The sequence below is a fragment of the Chelmon rostratus genome, chromosome 2, assembly GCF_017976325.1.
Source record: "Chelmon rostratus isolate fCheRos1 chromosome 2, fCheRos1.pri, whole genome shotgun sequence".
NCBI lineage: Eukaryota > Metazoa > Chordata > Actinopteri > Chaetodontiformes > Chaetodontidae > Chelmon > Chelmon rostratus.
The window spans coordinates 2,831,689-2,853,835 of NC_055659.1; the positions used below are offsets into that span (position 1 = coordinate 2,831,689).

Genomic DNA, 22,147 nt, shown 5'->3' on the forward strand with positions numbered 1-22,147 from the left:
TTTAAGCAGCATGGTCACCACTTTCCTCTCGCTGTCCTCGTCCAGCTTTATGCTGTCCTTCTGGAGCTCCAGCATCAGGTCATTTGTGGCCATGAACCTGTTCACACACACACACACACACACACACACACACACACATGCACACAGGGATGGAGAAACAGGAAGGACAACAAGGATGAAATGTAAGCAAACAGAAAAGGAAGAAAGGTGACAAAGACAGGCTGAATGATCAATCAAATTGATCAGTTGAGTGACATCTGCGTTATGACGTGTTGTTGATTTATAGACACTCTGAACTCAGCACACACAGTGACACACTTTAAGAACTGATCAAAAGTAGACTTCCTGTGTGATTAGACTCGATTACACTAAAATGACACACATATAACTAACGACAGCGAGTCAGGACCCAGAAGTGTCATCTCACTGTCAGACACACGAGCTTCTGCTCTGTCTTACCTAAAATCTTTGTCAGTAGATGTCATTTTCTCCAACAAGTTGGAGATGTGGTAGGACACATTCGACATCTTGGTGCTTTGACAGCTGTCGCCGACGCTATGAAAGTTATTCTACGACACGAGCAGAACGCTGGGGCGACAGATTTAACCCGACAACATGGCGAGGCTGGAGGGGGCAGAGGGAAGAAACACACGATAGCTCACCGGTGGGGAACTTGACACTTGGTCGGTCCAGATAAAAATAGATGCATGGGGAAAGTGTTTCGGGGTTGTGGCGCCACCGTGTGGACACACGCAATATCGCTGCTTCGTAGTATAAAAATGCATTTAATATAATTTTAATAATTTTATTGTTAGGTTTAATTAACGTAGTTGAATTGTAGTGAACAACCGTTAGCCCTACTCTTAAAAGTGTAGCATTTTGGATTAACCGTCTTCCTCTTAACCATGAAGTTGCATTAATTATGTTTTATGTTGCGATATATTACCTATTTTGTCTCTCGTGTCTTTATTTAACATTTACATTTTTATGTCAACATGTACATATCTCAAATGCGAAGTAAACTTTTGGTACGTGGAACCTTTGATGGCCGTTTGTCGTTTCCGCCGGTAGAAACAGTCGTCGGACCCTGACTCTGTGGGAAGCGGCTCCTGTACTTGTTGCCACGTCGGAGTAGTCCGGGGATCCGGTTCATTCATTTAGAAGAAAATAAGAAATACATTTCAGCAGGGTTTCTGGTTTAGTCGCAGTCATGGTGAGTGTAATAACTCTTAATAAAACTGGAAGAGGGAAGCAGCTTGCTAACGTTTGTGTTGTGTAACGCTGACCGTTAGCTGCTGACGTGCCGAAGTAGCTAGCTTATTAGCAGACTGGCTAATGGCAGAGGGCTAATACCAAGCCAATAGTATTTATATATTTTTTTTATTTCTGTGTCATTTTAATGCTGTTTTACTTGTTTGTTAATTTCAGGTTTCCGTCATAAACACAGTGGACACCTCCCACGAGGACATGATCGTAAGTTTTCCAGTTTTCCTTCTTTTCCATTTAGCCTTAATTTGGAATTAAAGCTAACGTTAGCATTCTGCAAATAGACAGGATTTATTTAATAGCTGTTGCAGGTGCCACAAATATAAAAGTGAGCTTTTTCTCGATGACATTCGCGTATTTTCTAGCTTTATGTTGCCTGTTAGTCATTATAGCCACTGTAACGTGCCATCACCTTTGGTGTTAGGATAAGGGCAGGTTAAGATTAAGGGAAACGCTGACACGGTGGCTGCTGGTTTCATGTCAATATTAGTACACAGATCAGATGAGAACATTAGGATTTACAGACACAGTCTGATTATATATGTATATGAATGTGTCACACTTTTGTAGAATGATTGGCACATTTTATCAAACAACGTGACAAACCTGGACTTCAGCAGAGTGCTTCAGAGGCCTGTTTGATGTATCACTTGGTTAATAACATGGAAAATGTGGACTGGAGCTATTCAACAGTTCATTGTGTGTGTGTGTGCACTTTCGAAGCACCATGAGCATGATGCAGTCGTAGACTATTTTGTCGAATTTACTTTTGACATGAAGAGACAAAAGGCAGAGGGGAAATTGTTGTCTCACCTCAGGTCTTGATGCTTGTCTGTTTCAGCACGATGCCCAGATGGACTACTATGGTACTCGACTCGCCACCTGTTCCTCTGACCGCACCGTAAAGATCTTCGATGTCAGAAATGGAGGCCAGATACTGGTAGCAGACCTCAGAGGGTAAGATACAGTGGCTCAGTCACTTCACATACATAAATACACTACATTAATTTACATTATATTCTGTTGCACAAATGTAACTGCAGCCTCTCAATAAGTAGTAAGTAGTAGTAAGTAGTAGTATAACTATTTAGTAAGTTTGTCTGCCGTAACAAGTCTACCAATTATTTTGTCAGGTTTTAAATGCATCAGATTAGTGAAAAAAGATAATAATTGCAGTACAAACTAAAAGAAAAAAGCATTTCCTGAAGTATTTATTCTGGGCTTTAACACTGATATCACAGGTGAGCTTGCTCTTCCATTATTGACATATTCTTTTGACAATTTCCTTCACACCAACTAAACTTGGGTCTCTCTGTTTGTGTAGCCATGAGGGTCCCGTGTGGCAGGTTGCGTGGGCTCACCCAATGTTCGGCAATATTCTGGCCTCCTGCTCCTACGACCGTAAGGTCATCATCTGGAAAGAGGAGAACGGATCCTGGGACAAGATGTATGAATACACCGGACACGAGTCGTCAGGTCGGTAGATCTCTGTGTGTCCAGGGGAAATAACATGGTACAGGTTCTTCTCTCTGTACAACACAGTTGTGTCTCTGTGCATTCATGACTTTGTCCTCTGAAAGAGAAATCAGTGTGTCATTATAACTAATGATATGGTTGTCCAAAGGAAATATCCAGGTGCTTTTTCTTATTGCTCTCTTTCTAGTTGTTGCTTCTTCTCTTCCCTTAGAAAGTAAAGCATTGGGCATGAAGTGACAGACTTAAAGTCCTGACGGGTCAATTTGATTTGTCTACAAATTAAGTTAATTTCAAGCTGCTGTGATATTTTGAACAGAGTGAGTTGGAGTTTCTTGAGCCTTTGGTTTTGTTTGTGTGTCTACAGTGAACTCAGTCTGCTGGGGTCCTTATGACTTTGGTCTGATCCTGGCCTGTGGAAGCTCAGACGGTGCCATTTCCCTTCTCACATTCACTGGGGATCAGCAGTGGGACATCAAGAAGATCAGCAACGCACACACTGTGAGTTTAAGACACATTTCTGGGTGGTGCAGAACTGTAATTTAATGTAGTTTAATTTCCATCATTGCATGAGATGAAATGACTAGAATGTCAAAAATCTCTTTCCATCAGTACTGTGATTTACTCTGACGTGCTGTTTGTCCACACTCTGTTACAGTATTGCGTTTGCTTTGAGAGAACTGTGAGCTTTGCTGGTGCTGCACTTTTCAGATTTGTCCCTGTTTAGTCCTTCAGTTGTGATTTTCCCGTAGATCGGCTGTAACGCAGTGAGCTGGGCTCCCGCCGTGGTTCCAGGCAGCCTGATTGATCAGCCGTCAGGGCAGAAACCAAACTACGTCAAACGCTTCGTCTCTGGAGGCTGCGACAACCTGGTCAAACTCTGGAAGTAAGTTAACATTTAGTAGACTCGCTAAGGCAGTTTTTTAGTGACACATGGTTTGGTTTATAGAATTGTAATACTAAATCGCTTAAGTACTATTGTCAGGGAAGAAATTTAGATTATAAAAATAGAGGCTCAAGGAGCTGATGGTTTATAGCTTAACTGGCACTGATTGTCACTTCCTGTCTCCAGAGAGGAAGACGGTCAGTGGAAGGAGGATCAGAAGCTGGAGGCTCACAGTGATTGGGTGAGAGACGTCGGCTGGGCTCCTTCTATTGGTCTTCCCACCAGCACCATCGCCAGCTGCTCCCAGGTGAGATTTTTTTTTTAAGTAACCAGTATGTGACACTTTCATGAAGACACTCGACCAGTTCAGCTTTCTCTGCTCTTTAGCAGCACCCAGAATATTTCAGTGTTTCGGGGAATTGCTGCTTTGAACAATCAAACTCCTTTTTATCAGCAGTTTATTTAGAAACTAAGCTTTGATAACTCTGATAGGCATCCAGGAGAGTGTAAATCTTTACCAGTAGGTGGAGCCAGAGGTAACATCCAGGTCAGTCATTTCTCAAGTAACCTGGCACATCATCGTTAGTGAACAAAAAGCCAAATTTACGAACTGTCAGGACGTCACAAACGGGCCTAATTAGCTTTTGTTGCTCCTTTAAAAAATCAGATGTAATGTTTTTAAAATGAGTGGAAAAAGGTTGATTGGGAGATATCTCTAAACTTTGATGGACAAAACCAAACACCGTCTGCTTGGTTCCACACCATCACAGTTAAGTGTGGTTCATTTCCTTTGCACCTTCTTGTAGGACGGACGTGTGTTTATCTGGACGTGTGACGACCCCGCAGGAAACACCTGGACGGCCAAACTGCTCCATAAGTTCAATGATGTTGTTTGGCACGTCAGCTGGTCCATCACTGGAAATATACTGGCTGTTTCTGGAGGAGACAACAAGGTGGATCATATATTTCTGCTCTTTTATACCTCGCTATATCTTCCTCATGTATGTCTCAACACAGATGCATCAAAGAGTCCAGAAAGTTCACTCACACGGTTTTGTGCTCTAAATTACAATAATTCAGATTTTGTAAAAAAAATAGACTGTAATGATTGTGTGTACCTGATGTCTGACTGTGTGTGTGTGTGTGTTTCTGTTAATCCTGCAGGTGACGCTGTGGAAGGAGTCGATGGACGGTCAGTGGGCGTGTATCAGTGACGTCAGTAAGGGCCAGGGAGCCGTCTCCACCATCACAGACACACAGCAGAGCGAGCAGTGACACACACATGAACACACACACACACACATAAAAATGGCCCCGATCTTCACAGATGAATTAAGTGTAAATTAACATGTTGGACATTTGAACAAACAAACATTGTCCGCACAGATTGAGCTTCTTTTGGCATGTTTTTGTTGGTCAGCTCGGCTGCTTGATAATGACATGATGAGTTCTGCAGGTGCTGAACACCTGTTTGGTCTGCTGTACAGTTTGTCCAGGGTAGATGTTCCCAAAGTTTCGCAAAAGGGAGAGAAACCTTCAAAAATGCAAACATGACTGATAATTACCATATTTTTTTATCAGATGCACTCCACCGTTTCCTGTTTCTTCCCGATTTAGAGGTTCCACATGTACATAAACACTGCCCCAAATACAGCTTAGTACACAACTTCACACCTGCCCTCCACCCATCCCATGATGCTCTGCTCCTGAAACATTCCACCTCCACCAGCAGAGAACAAAACTCTGCCATCGCCCAGCAGCCTGGGAAGCAGCAGCCCCGTTTCTTTCTACACTTATTTGCTAATTTAAAAAAAACTTTGTTTTGAGCAGGAATGGCCCCATTGTGCAACAATATGTTTTTTATTATATGTCATTCATTCGGTGCAAAGCTAGCTTCACTGCTCAGGCGGTAAAAAGAAATCCTCATGTTCTCACAGTGAGACAAAATACTTGACTGCCTGATTGTCACTTAATAATAATATAAAAATAAACAAAGCTTAGCAAAATATTGATGAGTAGACATTCTTTTCAACAACAGAGGTTAGCTGTCAATCACTACAAAGTCAATGGGTGTTTGTACATTCGGGACTTGCCTTAATTAATCAGCCACTGGGCTGCTATGGCAACCAGAAGTGAATGAATCAATGTGTTGCCAAGACAACCATGAGTGAGGCATAATTGTAAACAGTTTTTGAGTGTTTTCTTTCAGTTGTCCGATCAGAAACCATGGATGTTTTTCATATTTGATGTAATTAAACTTTAATGTTTAAACTGTGTTCTGTTTCTTTTTTTAGCTCCTGTAGTCAGAATGTCTAATATCGCTGTAATTAGAACAGATAATTATAAAACAGTCTTTTCTGTGGAGCGAGCGGTCCAGAAACTCTGCACATCTGTCTGATATTATTTGAACAGGTCTAAAGAGGATTCTGTAATCCTGCTGATGCTTATTAAAAAAACATAAGAGAAGTCTGTAATTCTCATTTCATGCCTTCAAATGTGGCTCAATGTTCACACATTTTCCTTTGACTGTCACTCGATATTACAACGTTAGTCAGACGTCGCCGCAGTCTATGGGAGTAATGGATGCTAGCCACATTAGCTACGCAACATGCCAACACAGAGTTCATCGGGCTAACTTACAAACTAACCCATAAAACAACAGAAAATGTGGCAAAACTTAGAGCTTCCAAGTTTGAAGTCAGGTTACAGACGGCTGGTATTGATCCGTCCTGGAGCTTGATTTGTTACCGGCTCTCAGTAACAAAGCAGTGAAGTGCCCACACAACATCCAGATGTGCCGTCATGAAAAATTAACCCACTTGACGTCCTCAGATGGTGGAAGTAGATGAAGCCCTATGTTTTATTTATTTATTTATTTATCTAGGACAGTGCACATTGATGAATTGTTGGTTCTCGCACCCAGCGACAGAAACTGGTGTGCTGTGCTCGTACCTTCAACATCTTCATCATCTTACTCAAGGTGGCGTTAAACTCTTAAGAGATAATATAAAACTAATTATCCATCTATTAATTAATTATCTTCCCAGCCTTCACTCTTACTGGCTTTGTTTGAGGGCGTGCCAAATTAGCTGCTAGGTGGCCGTTATGCAAATGTATGACATAGTGAAACAGACAGAAAGTCACAGAAGAAAAGTCTGGACTACAAACGAGGCGTTTCAGGCAGTTCAGGAGCGTGTTTCCTGCAAGAGAGAATCACTCCCTTTGGTGTGGACTGCAGATGTTTCACATGCACCAAAAAGGTAAAAAGGAAAAACACAAATGGCCTAATGATGGATGCTGATATCACACGTTGACTGATCATCTGCTTCTCTGGAGAACTTCCTCTGACTGAACTGTGTTTCCTGTTTTGTTTGTGTCCTTTTGTTAATTAACCTCTAGCAGGAAGTTAGAGGAGGAAGGATGTCCCAACGATAATGCCAACATGATAACACAGCATTAAACGATATCCACAGACACATGACAGTGGTCATTGTCACATATTATATCACTGCTTACTTGCTCATAATCCTTACGACTGGGTTATTCTGGAAAACTCTTTTTATATGCTTTATTTTGTCATTGTTAATATGTTTATTATACATATGTTCAATAAACATATTAAAAAATGAATATGTTTTATTAAACATAACGTTTATTAAAGGCAACAGCCAGGCTGCAGCTCTATATGTGGCCTCCTGCACAGACATGAGGTTGGTTTGTCTCGCTCTCAGACAGAAAGCAAATAAGCAAGTTTTCCCAACCAATTTTCTTTTAAATGGAAGAGTACGCTGGTAAAAGTCCAGCACAGAACTTCAGACAGAAAACACTTGCTGGCCTCGGGAACAGATCGACTGCTGGGTGTGATATGGTTTGCATGCATCTCTGCTCTGTGTGTGTGTGTGTGTGTGTGTGTGAACTGGCTTTGTGGCCAGCAGAGATGCTTCCTGTCTCTCAGAGGTTCAACAGTTGTTCTGTTTTCAGTCTCAGTCTGTCTGCTGACACAGTAGCGGTTTAGATTTTGCTTCTTTCAGCCGGACCGGTGAGTTATTCTTCTGTTAATTTTACTCTCCAGCTTTTCTGCACTAAAAACTCCCACAGAACAGTGGCGCTCTCGTAGAAAACTGAATACTTTTAGCAAATCAATAAATTATCACTTTCATTTTAAAGCTAATTTGTCACAGCAGAGCCGTAACCTTTATTGTGGATGCAGACTGGTGGAAGCCGAACACCCACAACTTCATTTTCTAAGAAAATGTTGCTGTGAAATTCACATTGTTAGTAGCAGAAGGAGGAAATCTGAGCATCTCGATGAGTCATATATGAAGTGTTGAGGTTTTAGAGTTTAAAATGTGCATGTTTTGAAAAAAAAAAGCTGCTATTCAGTCAAATCATGAAAGTATCATAAGTTTAAAAAAGAGAATAATTTGGAAAAGGACAAAACATTTTCAAAATCAAAGTTTCTAAAGTACTGATACAAAGTATATACCTTCATTATATATTACTTTATACTCCTGCTTCTCTACATTTCAGAGGGAAGCATTTTTTACTACTTTGAACTTTTATTAACAGCTTTTAAAACATTTTTCATGAAACATGTCATCACCCTATAGAATATGATGGATTATTAAAGGTGAAAATGCCTCTTAATGCCTGTAGTTCAACTAGCTGCAACATAAAAATGCATCTTCCTTGTAAATGCATGAATAATAATGAATGAATAATAACCCAATAATATAAAACATGAAATAGATATTAGATAAAATATCTAATAGTAAATACTTGCTTTTGTTACTTTAAGTACATAGTTGATAATACTTTTGCATTTTTACCAAAGTAAAATTCAAAGGTTTCAAAAAGGTGCTGAACTCATTTAATAAAAAAAACAAAAGACTAATCAGACGGGTTAAATAACCTGTGATCTCGTCCTGCAGAAGGTAAATAAAGTAAATCTTGTGAAGTCTGAGTTAAGTTTCTACCTGAAAGTGTGTGTGTGGAGTCGGGGAAGAGACGTTTTACTTCCCCTCAGTTTGATTTACGTTCAGTAAACAACAAATATTATGAAATGTTTTCTACAGAGTTAATTTTCTTCTCTGCTGTGTGCTGCTTCCACAGGTCTGAAGCAGAGTATAATGTAGACGCTGTCTGTCTGGTTTAGTTTCCCACACTTCATCTACCTCAGTTTCTTCTTTTTTCTGCGTCTGTTCCTCATTTTCTTCCTCCACAGCTTGAACCTCGTGTCTCTGATATTCATCCTCTAAAATCAATCATCTGAAGTCATAATGAAGATAGCAGCCTTCAACGCCAAGAACCTGGGACTGAAGAAAGTCACAGACAGCTCTGTCGTCCAAAACCTCACCAAGGTGAACCGCTGATGCTCCACAGGACACCTGTGATGATGACAGCAGTGCTGCGTGTTGGATCTAAACATGCCGCTGTGTCCACTGTGTTTCCTCCAGATCGTGTCTCGGTACAGCGTGGCGGTGATACTGGAGGTGATGGATAAGAGTGGTGAGGCCATGCAGAAGCTACACCAAGAGCTCAACAGCAGCAGGTGAGTTATCTGAAGAGAGTTATTAAAAGAGGCTTTAAAAGCTCCTTTTCTGACACGTGAAACATTCCCACAGTTTTTACCTAGCCAGGATATTATAATGAAGCTTCAGAACATTTTAAAAGTGCAGCTGATGTGAATGAAAGAGAAAAGCATGGCTGTTTGACTCAGTGACACAGTCCTGCTGCAAAACCCAGATATTAGACAGATCCGAGACACTCGCAGACCTCCTGTAGCTGAGCAGTGGTCTCTTTCTGCGTTGCTTCTGTTTCAGCTCTAATCGAGGCCGTCCCTACTCCATGATCACCAGCCGCCAGCTGGGACGAGACACCTACAAGGAGCGGTTTGTTTGTTTCTACAGGTGAGAGAGACTAGGTGCACCTTCACAGGAAGTAGCTCACTCTGACATATGAAAGCTGTTGTCGGTGTCTCATGATGTGTGTGTGTGTGTCTCAGGGAGGATGAGGTGACCCTGAAGGCTCAGTACCAGTATGAAGATAATCAAGCCGGAGACGTGGACGCCTTCGCCAGAGAGCCCCTCATCCTGCGCTTCAGCTGTCCAGATACAGGTGCTCTGTTTCTCTGAGTATTAGCTCCTCTTTTGTCCAAACGTGTTCAGGTTTCTGCATCCTGTCCCTGTGTGTTCCAGTTGTGAAAGACCTGGTCCTGATCCCAGTCCACACCAAACCAGAAGACTCACAGAAGGAGCTGGACGAGCTGCATGACGTGGTGGAGGTGGTCAGGAAGAAGTGGAGGACAAATGTAGGTGTGACACTTTGACTGGTTAAATTAAACATGAGGGTGAAACCCGTTGGATTTGTTGCCTTCATCGCTCAGAAAGACGCAGACGAGCTGCTTTCTCGTCTCTTCAAAGCAGGATTGGAAACTAATTTTAACGTTTTCAGCTCACGGTGTCACAAAATGTTGCAGCAAACGTTTTCTTAGTGTTGATTTTGATGTTATATGTGGTGAGTTAGATAACCAACAGACCAGGGTATTGCAGCACAGCATTGTTTGGTCCAGAATCGAACTACTTCTCCAGTATTTAACCTGTTTCTATGAGACAGAAATGTTTTAACTCTGGAAACATTGCTGCTCTCTGACACTTCAGCCTTTCGTCAGTTTATGGTTTTTATATTTGAATGATTCCACACATGCAAATCTGAGTGTGATAAAAAGGAGACGACCTCGCTCTTTGTTGAGGACTCTTTCATTTCATTTGTCCGTAATAATAATGCACCAAATGAATCCAGGATATGGTTGAGTTTCACCTTTTTGATTTGTTTTCACCTGTTTTCTGTCTGTTTTTTCATCCTCAGTGCTCTTTGCTTGCCTCTTTGCACCGCTAGCTTATGAAATATGTTTTGTTTTGAATTAAACAAACCAACAGTTGAAATGATTAGTCGATTAATCAGTTAGTCGACTGGCAGAAAATTAACTTGCAACTATTCTGATCATTTCTGAAGTCACTTTTCATGTAAAAACATTTTTTTAGCTTCAGCTCACAAATATGAGGATTTGCTGCCTTTTCTGTAAATTATTTTAAAAACAAACACTATTTTTTCCTAACTTGAAGTAGAACTTTATTTGTCCCCAGACGGGCAATTGGTTGTGCGACATTAAAACCGTAACACAACATCCAAAAAAAACACCAAAGACAATGAAGTGCAGCTTACAGTAAGAAGTAAAACAGAGAACGACTGAAATGAAAGCGAAGCGATGACCGAGCCTCGTGTGAACCCTGAAATCCTCTGTGACAACGTGGACAATCACTGGACAAACGTCCTGTTTTGCTGTCCTCTCTGGTTGAAAGTGAAAGCTGGGTGTCTTCAGAGGTGAGCTCTGCCTGACCTGTGGCCACACCCACCAGTGATGTCACAGAGTACACCTGTACACCCCTGCAGGAAGGTGGGAAGTTAAACCGCTGGAGTGTCGACAGAACAACTTCGTTTTTACGTCTTTAGTCGGATCAAAATAAAAAATGGCTCAACAGATTTGTACACACAGTGTTTTTTCTGTCATGGCTACGAATGATTTTGGCTGTTTTGTTATTTCTTTTGCAGAAAATTATGATTTTGGGGGACTTTAATGCAGATGGACGTTATCTCTCCAAGAAGAAGAAGGGGAAGATCCGCATCTGCTCCGCTCCTTACCATTGGCTAATAAAGGATGATGTCGACACAACGGCGAGTCACTTTAATGACCACACCTACGACAGGTAAGGCGGATCTCTGTCCTGTTTGATCACCTAATAGTTTTATAAGACTGTGAAGCATCTTCTGCCCGCAGGATCGTGGTGTACGGACACGCCATGCTGGACGCCGTCGTCCCCAGCTCAGCCAAGCCTTTCAACTTCCAGAGAGAGTTCAAGCTGACCGATGAGGAGGTAAGACTGACTCATGCTGGTGCTGATCAGCAGCTCTTAAAGACGACCAGCAGTTATTCTGTTATTCCAAATGTGACTTTATTTGCTTTGCAAGACTCTCAGCATCAGTGACCACTACCCTGTGGAGGTGGAGCTGAAAACCAATCAGAAGCACAAAGCACCGAGAAAAAGGACGGCGGCTCTGCCTCGAACAACAAACACGACATCCTCCAAAAAACAGACTCAGATCAAAGGTACAGTGACACGTTCTGTACACTGCATCCACGATTTACTCACACATTGGAGCGTTTTGCATCAGAGTGAAACTGTTTGATCGAATTGCATTCTGATTTAATTTCAGTTATTTCAAGACTGAACGCATCATAAATCTCACATTCTGATCCCAATTCAGTTAGAATCAGTTAAGATCCATTTGATCATTCGTGGCTTCTAAAGGTCCAGTGTGCAGGATTCACGGGCATCGATTGGCAGAAATGGAAAATAATGTTCAGACTTGAGTGTAGAATCACCTAAAAATGTGTTTTCTTTACCTGAGAATGAGCTCTTTATATCTACAGAGGGAGCAGGTCCTCTTCCACAGAGTCCACCATGTTTCTACAGTAGCCCAGAGTGGACAAACCAAACGCTGACTACAGAGAACTGCGTTCGCATTGTTCACATTTTTAATGGCCGCTGTAGTGCAGGGTGAGGCAAGAGGTGTTCCTCACCACTAAACGCCACTAAAGCCTCCACACTGGACCTCAAACTATTCCTTTAACCCCTTGACGCCTGAATTTATTTAGAATTATATTAAAAAATTAAAGGCAGTGGAGGAATGCATGCGCGATCCGGCTGCAATGTGGCTTAAAGCGGTATGATGCAAATTTGCGACAATCGGCGTTAAGGAGTTAAATCAGTTTTGGCATTTCATATTGATGCACTTGGTGGTGTGGAAGAAGAAGTACTCACATGTTTTACCTGAGAAAAGTACAACAATGTAAGGATAGCATGTTAATAGCAAAGTCCTTCATTCAAAATCCTATTTAATTAAAAGTACAGAAGTATTATCAGCCAAATGTTTTTACAATATCAAAAGTAAAAGCAGGCTTTCTGCAGAAAAATACGTCCTGTGAGATTATTTTATTAGATTGTTAGTAATGATGCATCAATCAGTTTCCATGTGAGGAGCTTTTTTTTTGTTCAAAAATTGTGTAAGCCCAATTTTATATCTGGCTTGAGCTGGAGCCAGTTTATACACAGCTTTATATACAGTTAGTTTAGTCCAGTGGTTCCCAACCCAGGGGTCGGGTCCCCCCAAAGAGTCACCAGATAAAGCTGAGGGGTCATCAGATGATTAATGGGAGAGGAAAGAAGAAAAAAGTTCTGACACACAGATTGATATTCTTTCTGAACTGAAGTGAAATATTGAAGAATTTGACCTTTAAATAAGTTTTTAAAAGAAATCAGGTTTTCATTTTTAAACATGTCCTCACATGCCCGTATGGTCACTCACAGCATTGTTAATAGCTTTCATTGTTTCTCAGTAACTTCAGTGTCATTACCTGCAGAAAAAAAGTCCACAGTCGTCTTTTTGTGCAAAAATCTAAAGTTAAGCTGAAGTTAACATGAAGCTGCACGAGACTCAGTGACAGTTACAGTGATTTTGATATGAAATTCTCTGGTTTTGTTAGTATCTCTTCATGCAAGCTCAGCAGGAAATGTATGAATGTACAAATGAGCTTAAACATACTGACTGGACATAAGGTCAGCCTGGACTTCAACATGTTCTTTTCTGGGTCCAACACGTGTTTCAGTTTTGTTCTGTTTATGTAATCTGAACACGAACAGGACCACAGAAGAAGAAGAAGAAGGCCGAGCCAGCAGGACCACAGAAGAAGAAGAAGGCCGAGCCAGCAGGACCACAGAAGAAGAAGAAGGCCGAGCCAGCAGGACCACAGAAGAAGAAGAAGGCGACAACAAAAAGGACGAGAGGAGCGTCATCAGACGCGCCAGCCAAGAGAAGACGTTCGAACAAATGATGAAAAGACGGACTTTAGAGATCTTGAGTCAGTTCATAATTTTAAAGAAAGGTTATCAGAGAGAGAACTGTTTCAAGAATATATGTAGAATTTACAGCAATTTCATGTTAATACCTCCTATTACTGTAATTTTTATTAGTGAACTTTTCTGTGATTTTCATTTCCACTTTCAGCCCTGTCTTGTAAATTTAATTCACAGTATTTGGCTTTCATTATAGCAATCTAATGGCAGCACTACATTTGATCTATCTACTTAAAATTTAGTATAAAACATTTTATTTGAACATCCAAACAGCCGCTATTTTGAACGCACTTTATTGGATTGTCAACCTGGACAATACTCCACCATCCAGATGCATCTACTGTCTAATTTTTATTCTGCATAACTTTTTTGATCCTCTGATGTGTATCCTTTATTATTATTTTGCTGTATGCAACAATTTAAGTTCCCTGGCGTGAGATTAATAAAGTCTGATTGTATCTTATCTTAATAAGACTTTAATAAAAGTTAACAGATACCAGCTTTAAATGGTTATTTCAGTCAGAATACACCTACAGATTACAGAGAATCTCACTGTGTACTTTTCTCCAATCGTTTGCTGACATGACCAAATGTCTTGAATTTCCAAGCAAGAAAGAACTCAGGAGGATTCTTTTTATCCTTCATAGGAACACAGTCAGCTTCCACAGAGCGCTCACTCGTCTTCCTGAGGTCCTTATTGACACGTGAATAAAAAATACAAGTTAAAAGCAGACTGAATTTGAACCAGGAAGATCAGAAAACATGAAATAACTCCATGTGTGAAACGACCAACAGCAGCTGCTGACACAAGAACAAAAAATGTCAAAAACACACGGCAACAAGAGAAATAAATGATAAATTCATTCATGTTTAAGAGATTTCTTGAAGGAAAATCTGTATTTAACCTGAGTGATGGTGTGATGAAGCATGTTCCAGCCTGAAGAACCTCTATACAGAACAGCTGTCATCATGTGATTTGTACGAGGACGAGCTGCTGCCAGCTGACCAGAACTCTCCCATCAAGTCTTCAGCAAGAACATTCCTGCTACCAAATATAATGCGTTCAGTTTTGGCAACTTTCATATAAATTCACTCATTTTAGAAATTTTGTTTCATTCTGACATCCAATATTTGTAATTCTTCCAGTCGAGTGTGAAGATGTTTTATTTACCCAAATAAAAGCTTCAAATGAGTAAAAACTGGGATGCACAGTGGAGCACAGGGAGCTGATTCATTGTTTCTGTGCTGCTGCAGTACATTTACTCAACATCTGTACTTTGACCACAACCTGCAGTGAATCAGCTCTGAGGACTGAAGCGAACAGAGGAAGTCCAACTAGGCTCCACCCCCCACCAGACATACCAAAAACAAACCAGGAAACAGTTGGTTAATCTTCATCGCTAAAGACGATCAGATTCAGCTTCAGACCAAACTCTGAGTGAGTCCAGCTGCAGGAGAGAAAAGTGGAGAAGTACAACACTGCTGCTTCACCCTGCTGACAGTCCACACTCTGAAGGTGAGTTTGACTAAAAACTGGAAGAAAAGTGAAAGTAAATTTCATTGATGATAGTGGAGGAGGAAGAGGAGGCGTGACTGACTGTACTGTCTGTCTGCTGTGTTTTCAGCTTCAGTCAGAGACTAAATGGCTTCCAGATCAGAGGAGGATCTCAGCTGTCCGGTCTGTCGTGACGTCTTTAGAGATCCTGTTGTTCTGTCATGCAGCCACAGCTTCTGTAAAGACTGTCTGAAGACCTGGTGGAGACAGAAAGTAACTCGTGAGTGCCCCGTTTGCAAGAGAAGATCTTCAAGGGAGCAACCCCCTTTGAACCTGGTGTTGAAGAACCTGTGTGAGACCTTCTTACAGGAGAGAGATCAGAGAGCTTCAGAGGCGATCTGCACTCTGCACTCTGAGAGACTCAGACTCTTCTGTCTGGACCATCAGCAGCCGGTTTGTCTCGTCTGCAGAGATTCAGAAAAACACACCGGCCACAGATTCAGACCCGTCGATGAAGCTGCACGACAACACAAGAAGAAACTTCAGGAAACTCTGCAGCCCTTAAAGGAGAAGTTAAAGGTTTGTGAACAAGTTAAAGTGAAGTTTGATCAAACAGCAAAACACATCAAGGTCCAGGCAGAACACACAGAGAGGCAGATTAAGGAGCAGTTTAAGAAGCTTCACCAGTTTCTAGAAGAGGAAGAGGAGGCCAGAGTGGCTGCACTGAGGGAGGAAGAGCAGCAGAAGAGTCAGATGATGAAGCAGAAGATGGAGGATCTGAGCAGAGAGATAGCAGCTCTTTCAGACACAGTCAGAGCCACAGAGGAGGACCTGAGAGCCGAAGACGTCTCATTCCTGCAGAACTACAAGGGTGCAGTGGAAAGAGTCCAGCAGCGCCCCCTGCTGGATGATCCACAGCTGCCCTCAGGAGCTCTGATAGACCAGGCCAAACACCTGGGCAACCTGACCTTCAACATCTGGAACAAGATGAAGGAGATGGTCTCATACACTCATTTGATGCTGGACCCAAACACTGCTCATCCAGAACTCATCCTGTCTGAAGATCTGACCAGTGTGAGACAAGGAGAGGAACAGCAGCTTCCTGACAATCCAGAGAGGTTTGATTCTTCATGGTCTGTCCTGGGCTCTGAGGGCTTTAACTCAGGGACTCACAGCTGGGATGTGGAGGTTGGAGACAATCCATGTTGGTGTCTGGGTGTGTTAGAAGAGTCTGTCCAGAGGAAGAGATTCATAAAGTCTGGATTATGGGGAATATGGTTATACAGAGGTCAGTACTCAGCATGCTCAAGATTAGATGAACTCACTGTTCTCCAAGTGCAGAAGAAGCTCCAGAGGATCAGAGTGAATCTGGACTGGGACAGAGGAAAGCTGTCGTTCTCTGATCCTGATACTAACACACACATACACACCTTCACACACACTTTCACTGAGAAGATGTTTCCATACATTAACACTGTGGATAAACTCCCATTGAAGATGTTACCACTGAAGGTGTGTGTGACGGTGGAACCCAGCAGTTAGACAGGATCAGCTATTTTTATTTTTATTTTTATTTTCCTTTCGTTGTCATTTTGTTTGACAATTAGATTTTTAATTCCACTGTCGATCTTTTCATGCAGAAAATTATTTCACTTTATTTCTGATCTTTTTTTATTAAAGCGTTGTCCTTTTAAATTGTTCTTTTTTTTATTATTTTGACTTGAGACATGAAGGTCAGTGAATCAAGCTGACTGCACAGCTTCCGATAGCAACCTCCAAAATCTCCAACAGCTCAGTCTGAGTCGACGGCTGTAACAGATCTCCAGCTGACCTGTTGTGTTGTGGTCATGGTTGTGCTTCAGATGCTTCATACTCTGTCTTCTATTAGCTGAATCAAACTGCTCTGTCAGCTGAAAACCCATTAAAAAGAATTACTAAACAAAATGTGACTGTGCCAGCTTTGCTGACAGCGGCAAACACTTTCTTTGATTGGAAGTGGACTTGCTTGATGTGTGTTCACTGTCTCCTTTTGTATTTGAATAAAAGCATCTACATTTTGCACATCACCTGTACGGTTGCAGACTCTTTTGCTTGTAGTGCAGAACTTGGTTTGTGTGTTGAAATGAATGTCATCGTCTCATGCAGGAAGTACTTCAGCATCATCTTCAGACGACCGAAAGGGGAGGAAGACAGAAAAGACAATGACATGTTCTCATATGTTTGCAGACGCATCAAATTCCCCAGAATGAGATTAATAAAGTCTTATCTTATCTTTATGAGATAAGACAGTTACAGAGAATCTCACTGTGTACTTTTCTCCAATCGTTTGTTTACATGACCAAATGTCTTGAATTTCCAAGTGAGAAAAAACTCAGGAGGATTCTTTTTATTCTTCATAGGAACACAGTTAGCTTCCACAGAGCGCTCGCTCGTCTTCCTGAGGTCCTTATTGACACGTGAATTAAAAAATACAGGTTAAAAGCAGACTGAATGTGAACCAGGAAGATCATCCATCCATCCATTATCTATACACCGCTGAATCCTGAGACACAGGGGGGCTTTAGAGTCATCAATTAACCTCAGCATGTTTTTGGGCTGTGGGAGGAAGCCGGAGAACCCGGTGAAAACCCACGCTGCACAGGGAGAACATGCAAACTCCACACAGAAAGATCCCAGGCGGGATCGAACCGGGGATCTTCTAGCTGTGAGGCGACGCTGCTAACCACCGAGCCAGAAAACATGAAATAACTCCTCGTGTGAAACTGCCAACAACAGTAACCGGCTGCTGACACAAAAACAAAAAAGGTCATAAACACACGGCAGCAAGAGAAATAAATGATAAATTCATTCATGTTTAAGAGATTTCTGGAAGGAAAATCTGTATTTAACCTCATTTTAGAAATTTCATTCATTTTTTTTCCAAATATTTTTATTGAAAACAAGTAAGATACTTCCAATCACAAAATTACAATTTACCTTCTTTTGTTTTGTTATTTTAAATATATGCATATATGCACACCTACGTGCACAAATTTACACATATGTACACACACACATATACACACAAAAACATTAAATGAAAAAGCACTCTCTAAACAGAGTGTAGAAGAAAATGAATATGGTAAATTAAAAAAGGAAAGAAAATCAGAATAAAATGAATAAACTACATGCTCCCACCCCCCAAACCTGTTATGGTCTGAGTTTTGTTTTGCTTCTGTTTGTTTGGAGGGTGTCTGTGTCCTGTGGCCGCTGTTTCTCTCTCCAGCACTGCAGGCTGTGGCTGGGGGGCGTGGCTGACCTATATTCTGGTTGTGTGCAGCCGGCACACCTGATGGCACTCTGCAATCAACTCACCTCTCCAGAAAGACCGGCTCTGCCTCCACTAAGTGTGTTTAGTACCACTTGGTTATCAGTATATAGAGAGAGTTTTGTTGGCAAAGAGGAATAAAGTAAAGCAGGTATAGAGGATCCCCTACAGGATGATAACTCTAGTTTACACCAAGAGGATCCAGGAGATTCTAACCAATAGCAAAGTTTATGAGTGTGAGCAGCCCAATAGTAAAATTGAATTGGATTGCTCCACCTTTGAATATCTGATGTAATCTTTAAAATAAGGGGAGTGAAATTGGCTGATGCAAGCTTAGATATTGTCACACCTGTTGACAACCCTGAAAAACTAATAAGAAAGGCAAGACAACATGCTGCGGTATTAGCGGGAAAACACTCACTTTTTCCTAAATTTAATTTGTAACCTGAAAAGGAACTGAAATTCTCCAGAATACTCAAAGCAGAGGGGATCGAAATTGTAGGATCAGTTGTATACAATAACAAATCATCGGCATATAACGATAATTTGTATTCAGTTACATTTTGAACGATTCCACTAAGTGAGGGAGAAGATCTTAACAAAATTGACAAGGGCTCAATAGCAATGGCAAAGAGCAAGGGTGACAAAGGACAGCCCTGGCGAGTTCCGCGTCCAAGAGCAAAATAATCAGAGTAAGTATCATTCGTATGAACACTGGCTTTAGGGGATGAATAAAGAAGTCAAATCCAAGAAATAAATTTATCACCGAATCCAAATTTCTTCAACACTGCAAACAAGTACCTCCACTCTACTCGGTCAAAAGCTTTTTCAGCATCCAATGAAATAACAATCTCAGGGAGTTCAGCCGATTGCTTGGAGTAAATTATGTTGAAAAGTGTACGGATATTAAAAAACAATTGACGTCCCTTATAAAACCATTTTGCTCTACAGATATAATATGAGGAGGCACATTTTCTAAACGGGATGCAATTACTTTAGCCAACACCTTCACATCAGCATTAAGTAAGGATAATGGTCTATAGGAACCACATGAAGGGGGATCTCTATCCTTCTTAAGAAGGAGAGCTATAGTGGCTTGTGTCAGACTTGGTGGTAAAGAACCACCTTCCAAGGCTTCGTTGAACATTAATAAGAGTAATGGTGCCAATTTTACAATAAACGTTTAAAAAAATTCAATCGGGAACCCGTCAGGGCCGGGAGCTTTATTGGATTGCATGGCTTTAATTGAGCTTGATACTTCTTGAAGAGAGAGTGGGGAGTCCAAATGCTCGGCAGTGTTAGAATCAATAACAGGATTCGATAGATTATGAAGAAATTCATTCATTTTAGTATTGTCTGTGGGAAATTCAGATTTATATAATGAGGAATAAAATTATTTAAAAGTAGCACTAATTTCCAAAGGGTCAGTAGTAATTATGCCGTCATTGTTTTTAATACTAGAAATGAAACGGGAAGTAGCCTGTCGTCGTAATTGATGTGCCAGTAACCGACTTGCCTTGTCACCATGATCATAATATGAGGCGCGACTACGTAGTAGCACGCGCTGCCTCCTTAGTAGAAATGAGATCGAATTCTGCTTGTAGATCAAGGCGCTGCTTAAGCAGTTCTGGGGAAGGGTTCAGTGCACATCTTTGATCAAGGCTGCCAATCGCTGAGATAAGTTTTTTACTAAAAAGAGCAGAATATGAGATAATTCGTCCTCTAAGATTTAAGTGTTTCCCATAATAATGAATTTGAAGTGGAATCATTCTGATTGAAAGTGGTGGTCTGCGTTTATAAGAAGATATCTGAAAATCTAATAATAAAGGTGCATGATCAGATATTATCATACCTAAATAATCAGTGGAAACTACACATGAATTAAGAATACTATCTACAAAAAAAAAATCCTTGAGATTGAATGATGCACCTGGGAGAAAAAAGAGAATTTTTTAAATTCAGATTCAAGATTCAAGAGTCTTTATTGTCATTGAGCGTGTCAATGAAATTTTCATTGCAACCCCCATGTTAGGAACAGATAGCAAGAAAGATTAGAAAGAATAAAATTAAGGTAACTACAATAAAATAAAATAAACCAACATGCAATAAAAATATTTGTAAAGCAATTCAAAATATACCAGAATGAAAATATACTAAGACAATAAAATATGGAAGTGAAATGTGCAAACAGAATAAAATACACAAGCAGAATAAAATATACATAGTGAAATGTACCGACAGAATAAAATATGCCAATGAAAATGAAATGTGCCAATATAATAAAATGTATATAATTAGTTAAGTATATGTGTGGACCTAAAAGTTAAGTACAGTGTAAAGTGCGGTGTGCAGTGGTTCACAGTTCTCACAGTCTCTCACTGCAGTGAGGGGCTGCTGGGGGTGATAGCTCTAACAGCTCTGGGGAAGAAGCTGTCCCTCAGTCTGTTAGTGGTGGTGCGGATGTTCCTGTACCGCTTTCCTGATGGTAGCGGTACAAACAGTCTGTGGCCCGGATGGCTGGGGTCCGTGGCGATGGATCTCGCCCTCTTCCTGACCCGGCCTTCATATATAGAGTCTCGGTCAGGAAGGGGGCAGCCCATGATGCCCTGTGCAGTTTTAAACACCTGTGCCAGTTGTTTCCTCTCCTGTGCCGTGCAGCTGCCATACCACACTGTCACACTAAGGCAGAGGATGCTTTCAATTGTGGCCCTGTAGAAATTGACGAGCAACCCAGAGGAGAGTCCAGCCTGTTTCAGTTTCCTGAGGAAGAAGAGCCTTTGTTGTGCCTTCTTCACCAGGCGGGAGGTGTTCATGGACCAGGAGAGGTCAGATGTGGTGTGGAGGCCCAGGAACCTGATGTTGTCCACACGCTCCACCACCTCCATGAGGAGGGGGGCGTGATCCGTCTTCCTGGACCTCGTGAAATCCACAATGACCTCCTTGGTCTTCCCTGTGTTCAGCACCAGGTTGTTGGCTGAACACCACTGGGTGAGCTGGCATATCTCCTCTCTGTAGTGGGTTTCGTTGTTATCTGAGATGAGACCCACTACCGTAGTGTCGTCCGCTAACTTCACGACTGTGTTGGTGGGGTGGATGGCAGCACAGTCGTGAGTAAACATGGTGAAGAGGGCCGGGCTGAGCACACAACCCTGTGGCGTGCCCGTGCTGAGGACCAGAGGGGATGATGTGATGTTCCCTATTTTCACCACCTGAGGCCTGTTGGTGAGAAAGTCTCTGATCCAGTGGCACAGAGACGCAGGCAGACCCACTGCGTGTAGCTTCAGCGCCAGCTTGTCTGGGATGACGGTGTTGAAAGCTGAGCTAAAGTCTACAAATAGCATCCTGACGTAGGTGTATGGCTGCTGCAGGTGGGTCAGGGCTGTGTGCAGGGTGATGGAGAAAGCATCCTCTGTGGACCGATTCCCTCTGTAGGCGAACTGAAGGCTGTCTAGGTCCGAGGGGATGAAGCCTCTGATGTACATGAGAATAATCCGCTCAAAGCACTTCATGATTACTGGGGTCAGAGCAGCTGGCCGGTAGTCATTCAGGCAGGTGATGGATGTCTTCTTTGGTACCGTAATGATGGTGGAGGACTTGAGGCACTCAGGAACCGTAGACAGCTGCAGGGACAGGTTGAAAATGTCCAGGAACACTCCTGCTAGCTGGTCAGCGCATGCCCTCAAAGTCTTGCCTGACACCTTATCTGGTCCTGCAGCTCTGCGGATGTTGATCCTCCTCAGGGTGGA

General features: G+C 41.7%; 4 protein-coding genes across 5 annotated transcripts in view; 3 read left to right on the forward strand and 1 right to left on the reverse strand.

Moving 5' to 3' along the window:
• Positions 1-544, reverse strand: part of cand2 (cullin-associated and neddylation-dissociated 2 (putative)) — a 14,532-nt gene extending 13,988 nt beyond the window's left edge. For both annotated transcript variants that reach the window (XM_041951200.1, XM_041951192.1), the window contains exons 1-2: positions 460-544; positions 1-97 (exon numbers count right to left, since the gene is read on the reverse strand). The exon at positions 1-97 is cut by the window's left edge and continues 47 nt beyond it. In XM_041951200.1, coding sequence (XP_041807134.1) covers positions 1-97; positions 460-527 — 165 coding nt within the window. In that variant the 5' untranslated portion in view covers positions 528-544. The remainder of the gene's footprint in view (positions 98-459) is intronic.
• A 536-nt stretch (positions 545-1,080) lies between these two features.
• On the forward strand, positions 1,081-5,896 carry sec13 (SEC13 homolog, nuclear pore and COPII coat complex component). The gene is made up of 9 exons (XM_041955734.1): positions 1,081-1,213; positions 1,429-1,473; positions 2,108-2,223; positions 2,591-2,742; positions 3,107-3,240; positions 3,492-3,625; positions 3,812-3,932; positions 4,432-4,578; positions 4,790-5,896. Exons 1-9 carry the CDS (start codon positions 1,211-1,213, stop codon positions 4,898-4,900), a joined length of 963 nt encoding a protein of 320 aa, XP_041811668.1. The 5' UTR covers positions 1,081-1,210; the 3' UTR covers positions 4,901-5,896.
• Positions 5,897-7,589: 1,693 nt separating this feature from the next.
• LOC121623649 (deoxyribonuclease-1-like) lies at positions 7,590-14,098 on the forward strand. The gene is made up of 10 exons (XM_041961014.1): positions 7,590-7,664; positions 8,850-8,985; positions 9,082-9,176; positions 9,448-9,534; positions 9,630-9,742; positions 9,823-9,935; positions 11,237-11,391; positions 11,463-11,559; positions 11,654-11,792; positions 13,387-14,098. Exons 2-10 carry the CDS (start codon positions 8,905-8,907, stop codon positions 13,575-13,577), a joined length of 1,071 nt encoding a protein of 356 aa, XP_041816948.1. The 5' UTR covers positions 7,590-7,664; positions 8,850-8,904; the 3' UTR covers positions 13,578-14,098.
• Positions 14,099-14,967: 869 nt separating this feature from the next.
• On the forward strand, positions 14,968-17,154 carry LOC121615562 (zinc-binding protein A33-like). The gene is made up of 2 exons (XM_041949948.1): positions 14,968-15,115; positions 15,225-17,154. Exon 2 carries the CDS (start codon positions 15,242-15,244, stop codon positions 16,634-16,636), a length of 1,395 nt encoding a protein of 464 aa, XP_041805882.1. The 5' UTR covers positions 14,968-15,115; positions 15,225-15,241; the 3' UTR covers positions 16,637-17,154.
• Positions 17,155-22,147: the final 4,993 nt, after the last annotated feature.